This window comes from Hemitrygon akajei, chromosome 9 (assembly GCF_048418815.1).
Source record: "Hemitrygon akajei chromosome 9, sHemAka1.3, whole genome shotgun sequence".
NCBI classification, from domain to species: domain Eukaryota; kingdom Metazoa; phylum Chordata; class Chondrichthyes; order Myliobatiformes; family Dasyatidae; genus Hemitrygon; species Hemitrygon akajei.
The window spans coordinates 52,048,094-52,068,535 of record NC_133132.1 but is presented as its reverse complement, the minus strand read 5'-3'; the positions used below and the strand labels follow the sequence as shown (position 1 = coordinate 52,068,535).

Sequence of the window (20,442 nt, the reverse complement as noted above, 5' to 3'; positions counted from 1 at the left end):
CTGGGCAGTGCATTAACTTTCCACATTCGATACGTACACATGACGCATGAACAAGCCAATTTAAAGGTTTTAGGGCTCATATGTTCAAGCATTTTACATGAATGTGATAACAGTGACTTTCCTTCAGAAGAATATAGAGTTAAACAGCTTGATCACAGGCCCTCCAGCCCATTGAGTTTGCATCAACTGTCAACCATCTTTAAACCAATTCTCTTTTTATTCTCCCACGTTCCCATCAGGACCCTCCCAGATGCTTCCACTTTCCTGTATACCAGGAGCAATTTACAGTGGCTAATTAACCTATCAGCTCGCACGTTTTTAGTTGGTGGGGAGGTGAACTAGAGCACCTGGAGGAGAGCCTTGTGGTCACATGGAGACCATGCAAACTCCACAAAGACAGCACTTGAGGCCAAGATTGAACCTAGGTCACGGAAGCTGTGGGGCAGCACTGCTGATATTATGGCCTGTATCAGGCTGAACAGCCTAAACTCCAGTTGAACCAAGTAGTGTGATCCTACTTGAAACAGATTTCACTAAGTTGTACCATCATGTTGAAGACTGAATGACTTCTATGTCCCTCCGAGAAAGCGGAGCTACCAAGGGCACAAATACCTTCAGTGCAGATCTTTATTAATCTAAGCAGATGGAAGGGGAATCCATATAAGAGATCACAGACATCTCCAACTTATGATGTCCTGCTCTTTTCTTTAAGAAACAGCCTCTCCTCTTTAGCATGGATAGGTTCAAATCATGCTCCCCCTGACCATCAAAATGAAGGACATCTGTCCCTCTGAATGCTTTCTTATGCAAGAATTTCTGAATTTTTTTTAAATGAAAAAAATAACACACCACTTCATCTTGCCAGCCCTTGCTCTGGGAACTCTAAGCTTGCGTCCAAGTATGGGTTGTGGTTCCCATGCATTGTTCTCATGTGAGACGCTTCCTGTGGGGGTAAGCACAGATTTCCTTTGGGAAACAGAAGCCAAGAACCACAGTTTTCCAGCAAATTGAATTGTGCTTGATCTGACGATACTATGGTGATCTGCTAATAGTCACAAACAGACAGTTCCTTAATCTCCTTGGAATCTGGCTCACAATATCAATTTACTGGCTTAACATTTGCAAACAAGAGGATGTTGGGAGGTGACATAAGAGAGACCATTAAATACTATGAATGGCTTCAATAGAGAGGATGTCTCCACATAAGAGATTCCAAAAGTAGAGGCTACAAAAGTAAAATAGCATGATTGTTTCTGTCTGGATTTACTTTGCCACCCAGCACACGTGTGTATAAAGGTACCAACAAATCAGGTAAACTTTTTGTTTGTACCTTTTCCAACCATAGAACAGCACAGTAACAGGCCCACCAGCCCACGTCTGTGCTGAACAAAATACCAAGTTAAACTAATCCCTTCTGCTTGCACACAATGCATATACCTGCATTCCATGCATATTTCACACATCTATCAAAAAGCCTCTTTAAATGCCTCTCCTGCCTGGTTCAGCCACCACCCCTGACAGCACATTCCAGGTACCTGCCACTCTCAAAAAGACTTGGCTTGCACACCTCTTTTAAACTTTCTCCCTCTCACCTTAAGACAATGGCCCTTAGTATCCTGCCTTTGGCCCTTATAATTTTATAAGCTTCCCTTCAGCTTCTGACACTCTGAATAAAACAATCCAAGCTTGTTCAACCTCCTTTTATAGCTAATACCCTCTCATCCTGGCCTGTTAAACCTCTTAAGTGCTTTTTAAAACTTCCACATCCTTCCTTTAATGGAGGAACCAGAGCTGTACACAATACAGCCCCAATGTAACTTCCTGACTCTTATATTCAGTACCCCAACCATTGAAGTAGGTCAATACTTGTCTTACCATTCTATGTGCTTATGTCACCACCTTCAGAAAACTGTGGACTTGGACTCCAAGATCCCTTGACTCATTTCTTTCAATACCCAGGTCTTTAAAGGAAGGTGGATTTCAGGATTCCTATCCCAGTGATCAATTAGTTGTTAATTACCAGTTCTGTTCTTCCTGCCAGAAGGATGTCTTAAACTGGAAAGGACACAAAGATGATTTATGGGCACGTTGCTAGATTTGAGTTGTCAGGAGAAACTGAATAGGTTAGGATGCTTCCCCCTTGGGCTGAGGAAGCTGAAGGGCGACCTCACAGAGGTTCATAAAATCAGGAGTGGCATAGATAAGGTGAGAGCTGTCTAGGCCAATCCCCTGAACAGTGAGTGCAATGTATTACAGAAACATTGATGAACTACAACCATACCATCGACTTTGGACGATGGAGACGGGGGTCATTAATGGCCTGTGCTCTACTGGGAGCTAAGGGCCCAAGAAGGAGGAATAGATAAGGAGGGTAGCAATGATCTTTTCCCTTGAGTAGGGCAGTCCAGATCTAGAGGGCACAGGTTTAAAGTGCGAGGGATAAGATTTAAAAGGGATCTGAGGACAGTTTTTTCACACTGAGAGTAGTACGTGCACGGAACGACCTGCCAGAGGAAGCGGTAGAGGCAGGTACAGTCATGATATTTAAAAGGCATTTGAATGTGTACGTGGATAGCTATTTGAGTGGTTAGGTTAGAGGGATATGGGCAAAATGAAGGCAAATGGGATTAGCTCAGTTGGTCAACTTGGTTGGCATGGGCAATTTGGGCCAAAGGGCTTGTTTTCCATGCTATATTGCTGTGTGATTTTTTTTTTTACATCAAGCGATTCTCCTTTGCCTATACAGCTTGTTACTTCTTCAAATAATTCCAATAGACTTGTCAAGCAAGATTTTCCCTTGAGTATACCATGCCGACTGCAGTCTATTTTATCATGTGCCTCCAAGTACCCTGAGACCTCATCCTTAATAACCTTCTCCAAGGTTGTCCCAACCACCGAGGTCAGACTAACTGGCCTATAGTTTGCTTTCTTCGGCCTCTCTCACTTGTTGAAGAGTGCAGTGCCATTTGCAATTTTCCAGTCTTCCAGAACCATTCCAGAATCTAGTGATACTTGAAAGATCATTACTAATGCCTCCACAATCTCTTCAGCCACCTCTTTCTGAACTCTGAGGTCTACACCATCTGATCCAGGTGACTTATCTACCTTCAGACCTTTCAGTTTCCTAAGAACCTTCTCCCTAGTAATGGTAACTTCACACACTTCATGCCTCTTGACACCTGGAACTTCCACCATACTGCTTGCATCTTCCACAGTGAAGACTGATGTAAAATACTTATTCAGTTTGTCCACCAGTTCCTCGTCCCCCATTACCACCTCTCCAGCATAGTTTTCCAGAGGGCCAATATCCACTCTCGCCTCTCTTTTAAACTCAATGTATCTGAAGAAACTTTTGGTATCCTCTTTAATATTATTGGCTACCCTACTTTCATAGTTCACCTTTACCTTCTTAATTACTTTTTTAGTTACCTTCTGTTGGTTTTTAAAAACTTCCTAAACCTAACTTGCTACTACTTTTTTCTCTATAATATGCCCTCTTTTTTTGCTTTTACGTTGGTTTGACTGCTCTTGTTAGCCACAGTTGTGTCATCTTTCCTTTAGAATACTTTTCCCTCTTTGGGGTGTGTATATATCCTGTGCTTTCCAAATTGCTTCCAGAGATCCCAGATAGGAAAGAATGAAAGAATAATGTGTTTTCATTTTGGTTAGTTATTACTATCTCATCTGAGCATTGTTCCCAATGCTATTCTGTGAACTCTGGCAAAATATCATTGTGACAGGAAGGAATAAAAAATTGTAGTAGCCAAACTGGAGACTTCAGAATGTTGCTGAAAAAATGTATTTTTTTATAGTTGGTACCTTTCTCAGTACTGTATTATGCATGCTCACCCTGTATTCTGCTGATGATTGAGGCTGATGCTTCAAAATTGCTTGAACTATGCTCACAGTTCCTTCTATCTTAGCAATGAAGAAATACTGCAAAAGAGGAATGTTCCTGTATCAGTACAGACACCACAAGGTTATAATGATATAGAGCTCGGAGTTTAACAGACTTAAGCCATCAATAGTAGACACCAGAAAGCGCTGGAGAGTTAGCAATAACATTGTCTCAAGGAAATCATTCAAATCCGCTGGCAAGTTACTCAAGACGGCATCAGTGCCTCTCCCAAGCTCACATCCCCAGCGTTAAGCCACTTAATACATGCATCAGCTATGTTTGGCAAGTGCTGTCATCTGCATGCTTAGTACAAGATTACTGAAACTGAGGCTCTATCACAGCAAGAAATTATCAAGTGCATGGAGAGGGTGTTTAAGGGATGGGCTCTTTATCAAAGTTTGTGTGGACACAAGTCACTCTCAGTCCTGAGGAACTGTCTTACATGGATGAGTTGAGCAAGCTAAGTCATTTCTCTTCGGCGTGAGGGAAGATGAGAGGCAACTTGATAGAGGTGTACGAGATGATGAGAGGCATTCTTAGATTGGACAGTCAGAGACATTTACCCAGGGAGGAAATGGCTCAAGTGAGGGAGCATCATTTTAAGGTGATTGGAAGTAAGTACTAGGGAGATGTTAGAGGTAAGATTTTACGCAGAGAGTGGTGGGTGCACAGAACACCCTGCCAGATGTGGTAGTAAAGGCAGATACATTAGGGACACTTAAGAAACTCTTAGGCATATATATGGGGCGAGGGGGACTATGTGGAAGGGAAGGGTTAGCTTGATCTTGGAGCAGGATAAAAGGTTGGCACAATATCATTGGCTGGTAGGCTTGTAGTGTGCTGCAGAGTTCTGTGTTTTAACAGGATGTTAATAATAAAAAAAATCCAGATCAAAATATGTCTTTGTCATACCTTTGACAAGCTCCAGTCAGTAGGAGTCAACTTGGTATAAGAAAAAGCATTGTTTTTGAATCAAAGTTAATATTGTGTCCTGGTGTTATAAATTTAAAAGCCCCTGGTGTCAGAAGGGGTGCATTAGAATGGACTGTCTCATGGAAAAGTGAGAGTTGGGATAAATGGGTTCTTTTCAGACTGGAAGGGGGTAACTAGAAAATTACCCCAGATATCAGATCTTGGGCTGCAATTCTTGGCCATTTATACTGTTCACCTGGACGGAGAAAAAGTAAGGTTCAGAATTTGTTGATACAAAATTACGTGGCAGGCGTGTTCTGGTAAGAATACTGTAATTCTGCAACTGAATATCAATAGGTACGGTGGGTGGATGATTGGCAAATGGAGATTTATGGGGAGAAGTGTGAGGTTATGCACTTCAGTGAGTGAGAGAAATCAAACAGCAGATTATCATCTAAAGCAAGAGACTGAAAGTTAGTGGTGCAGAGGAATCTAGTTGTTCTAGTGCATGAATCACAAAAAAAAACAGCATGCAGGTCCAAAAAGTAGTTAAGGCAACCTGCATTTTTCATTACAAAATCGTTGGAATTTAAAAATAGAGAGGTTTCACTGCAAATATATAGGATGTTAGTGAGGCCCCGTCTGGAATATTACATGCAGAGTTGGTCTCATTACCCAAAAATATAGTAAAATTGGAGGCAGTACAAAGGGGAATCTTCGGGCTTTTTCCTTAGAAGCTTGTCCTTTCAAGAGAGAAGAATAGAGAGCTGATCTTACTCAAGCATTTAAGGTTTGAAGGGCTTGACAGGGTAGATACTGAGATGTTTTCACAAGTGGAAGTGTCTCAAACAAGGGGACATAACAACAAGACAAGGGGCTGGTTGTTTAAAACTGAGGTAAGGAGATTTTTTTTTCCACTCAGAGGGCGGTGAATCTCTGGAATTCTCTGTCCTGGTGGGTGCTGGAAGCTGGATCACTAGACGTATTTAACATGGAGGTGTATACCTATTTGGTAGATTATAGAATCAAGAGGTATGGAGAAATGGCATAGAGGAGCAGGTGAGCCCAACGTAATCACATTATATGGCAGGGCAAGCTAGAAAGGTTGTTTAGCCTACTCCTGCCCCTGTTTTATGTTTTATTGTGTGCTTGTAGTTGGCAGAGGATGTATATCACCAGATTGTCATACTGTTTTCCAGTTGGGCACAGAGTGATGTGCAATGTGAGCTTATGCTTGCATTCACCCATAGAGTTAAACATCAAACCTCGGTCATCGTTCCCATAGAAAAACTGCATATACTGGTAATTAACAATCCCATTGGTAGAGGCCATCTAACCCTCATACATGAGGAGGGAGTGTTACTTCAAAAGTACCGTTCAGCTATTTTACTAGAACGTTTGGATCTTTAATTTTAATCTAGGCTTCTCAGTGGAGTGAGGAAATGACAGTCAACCTCATGGCGCCGAGCCTTCTTCCTGAATTACACTTACTGAAAGAGGTAAAGTTCTTCCTTTGGTAAGAAGCCTCTTGGCAGCGTTAATCTATAACTTTCTAATGAGAACTTTAAATATTTCTCTGTGATTTTCTATTTTTTACTGACTGCTATTCAGATCAAATATGCATTGAAGTACGCAAAAACAATTATAAATAATCACCAAAAATTCTCTCTCTTCGTTCATTTGTGTCAGTGTTATGTATATGGCTGCCGGTTTGCATGTCAGCAAGACCAGGCAAAGTCTTTTCTTATCCTTGGCTTCAGAAGAGAATGCACTGGGGGTGGGAAGGCAAATTTAACAATGTTCACCTATTGTAAATGAACCTTGTAGTAGTAGGGAAAGTGACTTTTTATCTTACAGATCTGCTGAAAAGATATTAAAATTGCTTTTGAAGGAGGAAACCCACACAGTAAGCTTGGCATCCAGCTGCATTGGCACTGCGTCAAATCTCTGGTCCTTCTGAAATCTCAGCAGAAAGTATTAATTCTAACAGATCATATTAAAAGAAATGAGTAATGTCAGGATAAAATAGATAACTGGTTTACTCTTTGCAGATCAAAGTGAAAGGTCCCAAGTACTGGGAGATTATGATGGATCTCTCTAAAGGAACTCAAAGTTTGCAGTGAGTATATAATACTTTACCCTACCCTTTTCATTTACTAAGTAAATTAACATGCAGATTCATGTAGTTTACATTTAGTAATTTGCTCGCGATTCTCTTTTAGGTCAATCCTGTCAAAAGATGGTTTTCTTTACGTCAAGCTGCGGGCTGGACATCTCTCCTACTCAGAGGATCCAAAAGGGTTTCGCAGTCTTTTAGCTCAGACGTTCACCCATCGAAACCCTGAGTTCCTTTCTATCAAGGTATAACCAAAGGACTGCTCCCTTATGGTAAACTCTGATGTGTTGGAATTGGATTGTGCACAAGCTAATAAAATTTGCAGGAAAAAGTTGCCCAAGGCTAATTTTTCTTTTGAACAGGATGTTAACATGTTGCTGTGCTTTCTTTACAGCCAGAAGCTGTTTCTGCTTTTACCTCTGACCCAGCTCTGCTATCATTTGCAGAGTACTTCTGCAAACATTCAAAGAAAGATGGCGAGGTAAGGATTGTTTACCAGACCTGCACAATCTTTTTTATTCTGCTTCAAAATTACATGTTGTTTGTTCCTTAATTGCTGGAAAGTCTATCTCGTTTTTTTGCCTCCGGACCTTGCTTTCTACTATTTTGGCAAACGCTCCACAAAGTAATAAGTTATAGCCAGTAAACCATTTGAACTGCAATAGGATGAGGAAGAGAACATGATTTGATTTTACTTTAATTATTCATTGAATGCAGATGGCGATGGCAAAGCCAAAATTTATTACCTGTCCTTACAAGCCCTTAAGAAAGTGTTGAGCCTCCATCTGTATAATTTATTGTGGTGAATATTCTCCCAAGCCTTAGGAGGGTATTCCAGGATGGTCTCCACAGCAACATTGAAATAGTAATAATATCTATTGAATCAAGATGCTGTATCACTTATAGGAGAATCCACAGGACATATTTTTCTTGATACCGTCTTTATATATCTAACTATCTGTTTATTTAGTGATACAACATGGTGTATGCCATTCTGTCTCTTCGAGCCAATCTGTGCCAGCAACTCCACAGCCTCAATTAATCCTAACCTAATCATGGGACAATTTACTATGATCACTTAACCTAGCTGGCATATCTTCGGACTATGGGGGGAAACTGGAGCACCCAGGGAAAACGCATGTATTTCATGGTGAGGATATGCAGAAGCTCTTTACAGATGCCGCTGGGAATTGAACCCTGGTCTCCAGAATGCCCGGAGCTGTAATAACGTCACGCTAACTGCTACGCTACCATGGTGCCCATCTTGTAGAAGGACATAATAAAAGTTGTGAACTGGGAGAAGCCTTGTTAATTTGAAGCAGTGAACCCCGTGGTCACTGTTGTATAACATATCAACAAGCAATGATTGTGTTTTGAGATAGTTATGTGTTCTGCACCAAAATGAATGTGGGAAATTGAAGCAAAATAATATTTAGAATAGAAAATTAGCTACCAATCAAGTCGTTTGGTTTGGGCTTCTTTGCATTTCTAGGACCTGTAGGCATCCAGATATTCTCACCAGGTCCCTCAACATCAGCTCCATAGCAAAGAAAGCCCAGCAGCGTCTCTACTTTTTGCGAAGGCTGAGGAAAGTCCATCTTCCACCCCCCCATCCTCATCACATTCTACAGGGGTTGTATTGAGATCATCCTGAGCAGCTGCATCACTGCCTGGTTCGGAAATTGCACCATCTCGGATCGCAAGACCTTGCAGCGGATAGTGAGGTCAGCTGAGAAGATCATCGGGGTCTGTCTTCCTGCCATCACGGGCATTTACACTACACGCTGCATCCACAAAGGAAACAGCATTATGAAGGACCCCATGCACCCCCATACAATCTTTTCTCCCTCCTGCTGTCTGGGAAAAGGCTCCGAAGCATTCAGGCTCTCACGACCAGACTATGTAACAGTTTCTTCCCCCAAGCTATCAGACTCCTCAGTACCCGAAGCCTGGATTGACACCTTGCCCTACTGTCCTGTATATTATTTATTGTAATGCCTGCACTGTTTTTGTGCACTTTATGCAGTCCTGTGCAGGTCTGTCGTCTAGTGTAGCTTTCTCTGTGTTTTTTTATTACGTAGTTCAGTCTAGTTTTTGTACTGTGTCATGTAACACCATGGTCCTGAAAAACATTGTCTCATTTTTACTATGCACTGTATCAGCAGTTGTGGTCGATATGTCAATAAAAGTTGACTTGACTTGATTATCCACCAGCCGTGCTTTGTGGATGGTGGGAAGGATGAGGTCAATCACTTGGTGACTGGGGACATCATGTGATGACGTAGGATTGCGATGTGGAAATCCAGCTCTCCCGTAAAAAAACAGTAAAATAATGCTTAAGTGAAGAAAAGTTAGTAAATACTTTTTAAGAATTACTTATAAACTACTCAGGATTGTCTTAAGATATGTCTCCTAAACAGAAGCACTACTTTGAAGATAACATAAGTTGGAAAAGAATCAAGGCCGGCCACCATGAAAGAGCATCGGGCTCAAGTGCATTTTGCCTCCAGCGATACAGAACGGGAAACTGTGGCAACATTAACCGTTTCAAAAAAAAAGAGCAACAGGAATTGCGCATGCGTGAAGGAAGGGGCATGCGCAAACACGAGCAACCCAAACTACAAATCAGTTTAATCAGTGATTAATGGATGCTTTAACCAGTGAAATGGAGTCAAACATTGGCTGGCGCCCTGTCTTGAAATTTCTTTGATCGGAACTGAAAGTGAAAGTGAATATGAGGTGGAATCAGATTCTCTGGATAAATCAGATGAAGATAAAGAGACAAACAAAGAAGAGCAACAGGAAGAGGTTGGAGGTGATATTAGAGACACAAAAAAACCTTTGATGCAAATAATGCATGAATTAAAAGCATTAAAAGTAATAAAAAAGATAATAAAAATATGAAGATTATGTTTGATAAAATGATGAAAAGACAGGACAAAATGGACAAGAAAATTAAAAACTTGGAAGAAACAATGGGAGACACCATTGATAGAGTGAATAAAATGGAAGATAATATTTCTGCCTGGACATCAGAAAGAAAATGGTTGTTGGAAAAAGTAGATGTACTTGAAAATTTTAGCAGACGAAATAATATTAAGATTGTTGGACTTAAAGAAGGTATAGAGGGAAAGGATCCAATAAATTTTTTTCAAAAATGGATTCCGGAAATTTTGGAAATGGAAGAAGGAACCCAGTTAATTGAAATTGAAAGGGCTCACAGAGCCTTAAGATCAAGACCTCAAGTTGATCAAAATCCACGATCAATCGATAAAATGCTTAAGATATCAAGATAAAGAAAAGATCTTGAAGGTGGCTGCCCAACGTGCCAGAAAGAGAAATGGGCCATTGATGATAGAAGGGAAAACAGTTCTTTTCTATTCTGATATAAGTTATGACCTTTTGAAGAGGAAGAAGGAATTTAACCCAGTGAAAAAAGTTTTGTGGGAAAAGGGTTATAAATTTATATTGCGCCACCCAGCAACCCTGATAATTTTTTTGGATGATGGAAAAAGAAGATCTTTTACTGATTATCGGGATGCGGAAGAATTTGCACAAGAACTCCCAAATATTCGCTAACCACAGCCAAAGATTTAAAAGTGAAATGGATTAAAGATGAAGACAGGGACAGTGAATGGAGTTGATGAATGTTTAAGGACAGAAGAATATTTAAATATATTCTTAATTATATGATACAGGGGGAGAAAGGTAAAAATTTGAGAAATATTAATCGAGAGTAGTGATATTATTTTTTCTTCTCTTTATATACTTTTTTATGTTACGGGGGAGCTGGGGGAACTTCGGACCGATTGCTACGGGATTCACGTGTGTAATCATGGCGATTGCCATGACCCGTACAACGGAGGGGGGTAATGTGTTTTTTTTTTATTCACAACATTAGTAGGAAGGTATTTTTTTTTTTTCTCTTTATAATCTTTTTTCTTTAATATTTCTTTCTTTGCCTGTACAATCGGGGGGGAGACACATAGCAACACGGAGAATTTTAAAAAGATTCCCCAAGGTACTACGAAAGTTGAAAAGTTAGGTATTACTATAGACTGGAGTAACCCTGTTAAAAATAATGACTAATTTACTGAATTTTTAAAGTTTTAATGTTAATGGACCTAATGGACCGGTAAAAAGAAAAAGAATTTTAACATACATTAAGAAAATGAAAATAGATATAGCTTTTAGCTGCATTCCAGTTGAAAAAATTACTTATAATTTAAGAGATAAATATGGAGTATTTCTGAATATTTGACACCCTTATTTACAAAAGATAGGATTAAATATATAGGTCCTCCGAAGATAAAATTATTGGTTATTTTGGGAAAGAAATAAATATATATACTAAAGCTATTATGAGCTCCATGGAACATGTGAGGATCTTCCGATATCCAGGCATTCTTTCTTTCTTTCTTTTTTTCTCTTTCTACAGGGATATGTTAGGGGGGAGGGGGGAAGGGGGTGATAATTTTTTTTCCTTCTGTAACCATTTGAAAATTCAATTAAAAAAATTTATTTAAAAAAATCACTCGGTGACTGAACTACATTTGTGGCCATGTGGTTGGGTTTCCTGTCAGTGCTGAGTCCCTAGATTCTTGATTTACCTCAAATGAGTTGGTCAAGAAGGAATCATTTTGGTGATTCTCATGGTAAACAGTTACGGTAATTATTTATTGTGCACTTGGTTTAACTGAAAGTAAAGCAAACCTGAAGGCAGGTCTGAGATCAGCTGACCATCAGGCTGGGGGAGGAGCAGGAGGTGGGGTGAGAGAAATTTCTGGTCGAAATGGCTCTGCTGCTGGAACAGTTGCATTTGTTTCCGTAAAGATCACAAAGTAATTGTAATTTTCAGTAGCTCAAAGTCTCTGGGTAGGGCAGCGCCAGTGAAATGTTCAGGTACAGCTATAACTTGCTGGTATGGAAACCTTCAAGCTCTAGGATTTAATTCTGCGTCACTTCTGTTTTTTTCATCAAAGGAACCATTAATTGGATTCTACTTTAATTTTCTTTTAAGTCAGAAAGGAGGTGAGAACTTTTCTTTAAGAATTCCATGTGATATCCACCCTTTGATTTGCAGCTGAAGATATGGAAAGCGGGGATTTAAAACTCACGTTAAGTCGTACACCCAGCACAACTGTCCTACCACCTCAGTCCTACGGTTAGCTCAGGCTATTGTCCCCTTAATTTGCAACCAATTGGACCAAATATCAATGCTAAAGATGTCAAATATTCAAATTTATGACAAGCCAAATCAGATTTTTTAATGCATTATATTCTTGCTGAAGTATACTTAACGTCCACTGTGAGGGAGCTGATATTATTTATCCATTAGAAATTGCAGAATATATCATATTGCTTACTGTTATAGTGTATCTTTTGTATTGTTAATAATGTAGTTTTAATCAATAAATCTGTTGTGTCTCTTCAGAAACAGGAAGTGCTGGACTTACTTTCATCGATCCTGTACGAGTGTGTTACTCAGGAGAAGCCCGAAATGCTGCCCACGTATATGGCCATTGACCAGGTAATTAGTTATCTTCTATAATTTTCATTGTTTTCTTCTCAATACAGTTGAGGAACTTGCATTTCCAAATATTAAGCTTTCATTGTGTCTATCAGCTCTTTGTGATGTAAATCCGCTACTTTTTGCACAGCTCTCCATGTTCCCCCTGTAACTTCACCCGCTAATCTCTTAAAAGATGCTCATTAGACTAGAACATTCTGTATTCTATCTCTCCCCTTAATGATGCTTCTCACGATCCCGCTCTCCCTGGTTTTAAATTAATAACCTCTTATCGCCTTCCCCAGGGAGAGGGAATAGTCTTATCTACCTTCTCACATACAATGTTAAATCCTGCATTGAATCTTTGGTCTAGATCATATATGTCAAACTCAAGGCCCGCGGACCAAATCCGGCCCGTGGTGGAATTATCTTTGGCCCGCGAGATAATATCTAATTACTATTAAAGCTGGCCCCAGTAATCGAAACGCCTATGGCGTATGATATGGCTAATGCTGAGTTTATTCAGGTACCAGGTTTTCAGGGTTTTTAGTGTTTATTCGGCAGTCTTCTTCATAAGAAACGGAATTTGTAAAGTGAAACACTTTGTAGTTATAGCAGAGACGGAGACACATGAGAGCAGGCTGAAAAAACAGAGGCAACGAAAGCTGCGTTCACACATGTCCGACTGATCCGGCCCGCATGAAGCTGCATTTTGCTCAATCCGGCCCGTGACCTAAAATGAGTTTGACACCCCTGGTCTAGATACTCCAGTTTTTCAAGAATCTCTTTAGAACGTCCTTATTTTCATTCTGATGAAATTATACATCATGTGCTCTATTTATTGCTTTTATTTATAGTGGATTCTGGTTAATTGGGCTATCAGTTAATCGGCACAACTGCTTATTTGGAACAACTAAAAACTAATCAAGAAAATAGCTGTGATTCCCTTCCTTTATTTAGGACACATTGCTGCTTAATTGGGTCAGGGAACTGTTACCGAACAGTCTGTAACTAGCCTCAGTTGCATGCACGTGTGGCCATTAGACACTACACTAATGGTTTTTAAATAGCATCAGTTGTGTGTGTTTGTGTTCAAAACACTGACTTTTGACACTGATAGTCAGCGAGAAATGAGAAGTAAGACAATTCAGAACTGTTTTACTCACTGCGGTTTCAAGCATTCAAGCTTGGAGATGCCAGAAATGGCCAGAAGTGAAAATGAAACCATTTCACTACTTCAATGAAGAATTTGAAGTTATCAACATTCATCTTGAATGTTACAATGATAATGAAGATTTGGAGGATGCATTTGTCAAAAGCATTGTGAAGGCAGTTAATTTTCTATACTGGGTGTTTGTGCTGATTTTGTTCATTTATAGTCAATCAGAAGAACACGGTAGTGTAACTAATACACATTTATAGTACTCTAGTAGTGTTGATAGTGTTCTAATTTGTTCTGTCTTTTATTTAAATAAATAACTTGCTCCTCAGTTAAATGGTAGTTTGTCTTTTTTTTATATAACTTTTTAACTATTTCCATGAAACTTCAGCCAATTGGGGTAGCTGCTTAATTGGGCCAAAATGTACTTGTCCCAATGTGCCCCAATTAACTGGAATCCTCTGTATTTCTGTAATGGAGCTACCCAAAACTTTATGCATTACCCTGTCTTTGAATTCACAGAAGGAACACCAGAATGGGAAGCTATTTGGTTCCCTGTTCCTTTCTGCTATTCAAAGTAATGGTCTGTAGCAAAACTTAAATACTCATTATTTTCCCCTTGTGTCTCTTAATGTTGTTTGTTTAATATGGGCCTACTTTTTTTTTAAAGGCCTGGGTTAAGTTCTGCCATAGCAGCTGATGAATTTAAATTCAATTATTAAATAGTCTGGAGTGATCAAAAACCCATCTGTGCCATTAATGTCTTGTCAATCTGGATGCTTTATCTAGTTCAGCCTGATTCTGGCTCCAGCTTTGAAGTGACTTCTGAAACAGTTGGCTACTTTGTCTAGCAACTGTGGAATGATCAGATGAACCAGCTGGCAACAGACCTACATACAGTAGATACAGACCCAGCTCTCTCGATGTGGTGCAGTCATCCTCATGCACCAGAAGTGGATGAAATGACTCACAGACTTATCATGTATGGGTTGACTTAATTACAGGATTATTGCTTTCAGTCAATATCCCACTTGCCCCCATATTGGATGCATCTAGTTCCACCAGCTGGACAGATTACAAAAGGTGGCACAGGAGAATAATTGAGTAAGTGAGTGTCATGGCACAAGGTCACACAGAGCCAAGGAAACCTGTTGATTGTTAATGTCCTTCCTCACCTCAAGGAGCTCAGTGCTATCCAGTAGATAGCAGCCCAATTGATTGTTACCTTCTACACATGACGTTTCGAAGTACGATCACTACTTGTCTTTGTGTTGACTAAGTCCCATATTCCCTTTGAAAGCATCCTCCACCACCGGTGTGACACTCCCTTTGGGCCAAATGAGTAGATCTGCTATTTCAAAGCTGAGCATCATGAAGTACGGAATTGTGTTCTACCACGTTCTGTAACTTCATGACCAGCATGTCTCCTCAGTCTGCCATTACTGTCAATCCAGTAAAGAGTCCTGGTTTAGTGATGAGTGTAGAAGACCAGAGCAGGAAAAGCTCAGAAATGACCTCCCAACCAGAACATGGAGCTCGTCTATGTTAACTGAGGAAGGAGCACCTGAATCACTGCTAAACTTTCACAGGAAATCAGAACTCTGCTTCTTGCTGATGGATTTAAGTGAACATTTCCATTCTCTGGAAGGGTGTAAATGCAAATGATAAAGCTAAAGTGAACTACCTGCATCTGGACTTGCCTGCTGAGTGGTCCATTTTACCCTCCCCCTGAGTTTCCCATTGTTACAGAAACTGATCAGCCAAGTTGATTCATTCCTCGAGACATCAAGGACCCTGGAAAGCAGGCAGCATCCCAATGTGGTTGTGAAGCTGTCCTGCTGCTAAACTGTTGCATTGTAGCTAGTAGACGTACCATCATCTACCAGTCCAAAGCAAACATTTTCTCAGTGTCCAGTTGTCTAAAAGGCAGGACAAATTCAGTCACCTGTTTGAGTTCCATCAGGATCAGTCCCAGACATGCTGATGTCTAGATCCAGATACAAGTGGCAGAGCCAAATTTCACCTCGAGGGTTGGAGTGATAGTCTATCAAATGACTCAAGAAGTCAATCGGAATCAGGGAGAGACCTTCTACTGGTTAGAATCATTCCTCAGATAAAGCGAATGGCTGTGGTTGTCGGAATCAATAAGTTGTGCCCTAGAATATCACTGCAAATTGATTTACATAATCTTCTTCTGTGCTCGACCATCTTCAGATGACTCATCGATGACATTCCTTCCACCATAAAGTCAAAAATGTGATTCGCAGGCACATCAAGTGAGCCGATGTTTGGAAGCTTTTCCAGAGTTGTTCCATTGATGCTTACCAAGTATGTCTAGAATAAGGGGATAGATCTGTCCTACATTTGCGCACCATTTAAATCATAAGATGTATCCAAATGGAAGAAACATATTTCAGTGACTGCTCTGCATTTTCTGAATTAGTGCCTTTAGAATCTAATAATTTGCATTGTATAATCACTTAAATGTGAGTGCATAGGGTGACATTTAATATAAATACTCTTCCCGTTTCAGGCTGTCAGGCGATTAGAGCGAAAAGAGATGTCGGAAACCTTTGAGTTGTGGCAGATAAAACTAGTGCAACAGTTCTATAACTCCAGTTCACTCCAGGACTACTTTAAAAACAGCAGCAGGGGACTTCTGATCAACTCCGAGTTCCTGCTTGCAATGAAGAGTTCGCTAGATAGCACCCTGGATCAGTGGCTCCATGGTAAGTAAGTGCAGTTGTTTTGTAAAAAGTGTGACACTCCTGACTATTTTGGCTTGGGATGATGAGTCACTTTAAAGTTAACCTTTGTATATTTTACTTCCAGAATAGAAAATATGGTTATTTTAGAGCCACCTTGAATTTTACAAAAAAAAAAATTGGGTGGGTGAGATGTGGAAAAAGGAAATCGAATAACTCTGCTATTTGACAGTGTCTTACAGACTGGTAGGGGCTTGGTTATTTTGGTGGGGGGGCAACTGGATTGGTATTGTGTGTTCTTCTCTGTCCCTTGAAGGCTTAACTCTGACATTTCTGACTGTGGCCTCCTGAACTATTTCAACAAAGTTCAAAAGAAGCTTAAGGAACCACCTCATTTTCTGTTTGGATATATTGTGACTTAATCTTGACTTCAATCATTTCTGATTGTCCACTTTATCTGCTTGTTTCAGAACTGGCCATCAATAATAATCTTCCTCTCTCCACTGACACTGCCTGGTTTGTGGGACATTTCCCATAGTGCCAACCCGCATTTCACAGCTTTTGCACCTTCCTTTGTTTGTTTACTGTCCATCTAACCTTCCTTTAAACCTGTCAACCAGATGGCTCCATCGCTGTAACCGTACTCTCACCATTTCAGAGTTATTTATTTTGTCCTTTTCTTTTCTCCCCTAAATTCTTTGCAATTTAAAGCTCATTTATTTTCCTTCGTGGTTCCGATAAAACTGTCTGGCCCTGAAACTTCCGTCCTGCTCCTCTCATTGTTAACATTTTGCTAAATTTATATCAGCCTTGGAAGTAAGCTGGAACAGGTCATGCCACAATAAAGTCTTATATTCCTGGGCAGGCAGGAAACAAACGCTTATCCTAACCATTATCTCATTGGCCCTGCCACAAGGTACCAATGAATGATAACAGTTGATGATCGGACCAGCCACAGCTTTCAATTTTCCAATAGTTTGCCAACAGTAAGGTCGCAACCAAGAGCAGTACTATTTTGGCAAAACATTGGAGTGTGACCATATTAATTTATTTATTGAGATACAGTGTAGAGTGGGCCATTCTGGCCTTTGAGCTGTGATGCCTAGCAGCCCACTATTTAACCCTAGCCTAACCATGGAACAATTTACAATGATCAATTAATCTACCAACCGGTACGTCTTTGGACTGTGGGAGGAAATTGGAACACCCAGTGGAAACTGGGGAGGACGTGCAAACTCCTTATAGGCAGCGACAGGAATTGAACCTGGGTTGCTAGTACTATAAAGCATTGGGGAAACCACTGCACTATCATGGTGCCCCAGATATTCTTATCTGGAAGAGGAGGGCAGCAGAAATAAATTGACACAGGAAGTCCTATGGTTTATGTTGGTTTATTTATGCTATTAACCTGATTGAACCCTGCTTTTGATTTCATTAACTGAACGAATGAAGGAGAACAGCAAGGGCCTGTGAAAGCTAAGCACATATCACTCTACGCATCAGGGCAGTCAGTAAATTAAGAAGTAAAACTTCAATTTTTGGTCATGCCTGTGTCTAACTTCTCCTATTTTTGTCGAAACTAAAGAGGAACTCTTAAGTGTTATAATATTGTTGCTGCTGTCATTTTGCCTGCATGTTGCTCACGTTGTTGCTCACATTGCCAACCTGGCAGTTCACTAACTACATGGAAATTCCAAGTAAGGTGCTCCAAAATGTACATTGAGCTTCATAAGCAAATCAGCAAATCAAGACGCCAGAGTCAAAAATAAATATACATTTCATTATCCATTGTCCATTCGTCTCTGCCCTTTAATTTCCCACCTGCAGGCGACAGAAATGCAACACCTGCCCATTCTCCTCCTCCCTCACCTCCATTCAGGACCCCAAACAGTCCTTCCAGGTGAGGCTGCATTTCACCTGTGTAACTGTTGGGGTCGTCTTTTGTATCTGGTGCTCCCAATGCAGCCTCCTCTACATTTGTGAGACCCAACGTAAATTGGGGGACCGTTTTGTTGAACACCTCTGCTCCGTCTGTCAAAAGTGGGATTTCCCAGTGGCCAACCATTTTAATTCCTATCCTCGTTCCTGTCCCAGCACGTCAGCTCTTTCTGTCACAATGAGACCACTCTCAGAGTGGAGGAGCGGCATTTCATATTCCGTCTAGGTAGCCTCCAATTTGATGGCTTGAACTTCGATTTCTCCTTTTGGTAATTTTTTTTTGTTCCCCCCCCCCCCCCCTTCCCCTCTTCTTCTATTCTCCACACTGGCCTCTTCCTTCTTCTCTTCGCCTACCTATCACCTCCCCCTGGTGTCCCCCTTCCTGCCCTTTCTCCCATGGTCCACTCTCCTCTCCTATCAAATTCCTTCCTCCCCAGCCCTTTACCTTTCCCAACCACATAGCCTCACCTATCACATTCTAGCTAGTCCTCCTTCCCCTCCCCCCCACTTTTTTTTACTTCTGGCGTTTTTCCCCTTCCTTTCCAGTCCTGAAGGGTCTCTGCCCAAAACATTGACTCTTCTGTCATTTCCATTAATGCTGCCTGATCTGCTGAGTTCCTCCAGCATTGTGTGTGTGTGTTTGTTCTGGATTTCCAGCATCTGCATAAGCTGTTGTGTTTACCTTTCATTACTTCAAAACAAGTTCCCATAATGCATAAATCCAGTTCAATTTCTTGTTTATCCTTGATGCTTAATTTGCCCAGTGATATAAATCTCTATTTTTTGACATTTTATTCAGAACTGTTTTTGTTTGAGAAAACAAAACTCAGTTTATAATCCCGAAAACAAAAATTTTCCAACCTGTGCAAAAACTAGCTTTATTTTATTAATTTAAAATTCAAACTGCAAATTCACGTGCCATACTGTTTTGTGTAAATTGTTTTAAAATCCAGATATAGAGGGATCGGTATGCTGAAAAACTCGGCCTTTTATAATTAAGATGGAAAATGCTAGCAACACTCAGTAGATTGGGCATTGTCTGTGGAAAGATGAACGAAGTTAATGGTTTGTGTCTGAGACCCTTCATCAGAACTGGAAACAGAGAAAATATTTTAGTTTTCAGTAATGGTGAAGGAAGGTTTGGCCAAAGTAAACACAAAGTACACTGCAGATGCTGTGGTCAGATCAACACGTACAACAAGCTGGAGGAACTCAGCAGGTCGGGCAGCATCCGTGGAAAGGAGCAGTCAACGTTTCGGGCCGAGACCCTTTGTCAGGACTGAAGAGGGAGGGGGCAGGGGCTCTATAAAGAAGGTGGGGGGAGGGGGGAAGGTGCCAGGTGAAAAACCAATCAGAGGAAAGATCAAGGGGTGGGGGAGGGGAAGCAGGGAGGGGATAGGCAGGAAAGGTGAAGAAGGAATGTAAGGGTATGGGTAGTAGAAGAAGGCAGAATCATGAGAGAGGAGATAGGCAGCTGGAGGAGGAGGCAGAGTGAAAGTGGGATGGGGGAAGGGAGAGGGAGGGAATTACCGGAAGTTGGAGAATTCGATGTTCATACCAAGGGGCTGGAGACTACCCAGACGGTATATGAGGTGTTGCTCCTCCAACCTGAGTTTGGTCTCATCATGGCAGTAGAGGAGGCCATGTTTGGCCAAAGTGTTCTCTGATAGGGTGAGACCAAATGAGTTAATGTGGTATTAGAATTCTGATAGTATGGAACACAATATATGTTTCTATGTGTTTTTCTTTATGGTGACTCACTCTGAATAAGATCTGTGCTTGCACTTTCTATTTCAATGGAATCCATTATCAAGTTCTTCCACTATGAAGGCATGCCATTACTTAGGCACTAAGTAAGGAGATCAAAGCTACAGAACTGGCTAAGGATGGTAAATCCTGCATGCCTGAGAGCATACAGTCAGTCTCCTCTGCTGTCTCTGTAATGTGATAAAATCCGTCCCACAGTGTGCTATCCAGAAGGGAACACATTACTGCAGCCAGGCCTGAAATTGCAGTTTATGAAGGAGTGGCATAACTTTCACTGATTTTGGATTGTAGCTTCCCTCAGTACAATCTCCAAGGCCTCTGCTCTCTCTCCCACACCGCTTCCAGCATCTCCTCCCTGGGTGACCCCTCAGCCTGCAATTCTAGTCCGTGCTGCAATCCAGACTACGCATCTCCGCCAGTGAGCTAGTGAACTGAACT

The 20,442-nt window shown here is 40.9% G+C and overlaps 1 protein-coding gene across 2 annotated transcripts in view; it reads left to right on the top strand.

Moving 5' to 3' along the window:
* The window catches only part of anapc1 (anaphase promoting complex subunit 1), a 231,177-nt gene that overhangs the window by 196,957 nt on the left and 13,778 nt on the right, over positions 1–20,442 (top strand). For both annotated transcript variants that reach the window (XM_073055963.1, XM_073055962.1), the window contains 6 exons: positions 6,232–6,309; positions 6,862–6,929; positions 7,033–7,171; positions 7,321–7,407; positions 12,361–12,456; positions 16,128–16,323. In XM_073055963.1, the coding sequence (XP_072912064.1) occupies positions 6,232–6,309; positions 6,862–6,929; positions 7,033–7,171; positions 7,321–7,407; positions 12,361–12,456; positions 16,128–16,323 (664 nt within the window). The remainder of the gene's footprint in view (positions 1–6,231; positions 6,310–6,861; positions 6,930–7,032; positions 7,172–7,320; positions 7,408–12,360; positions 12,457–16,127; positions 16,324–20,442) is intronic.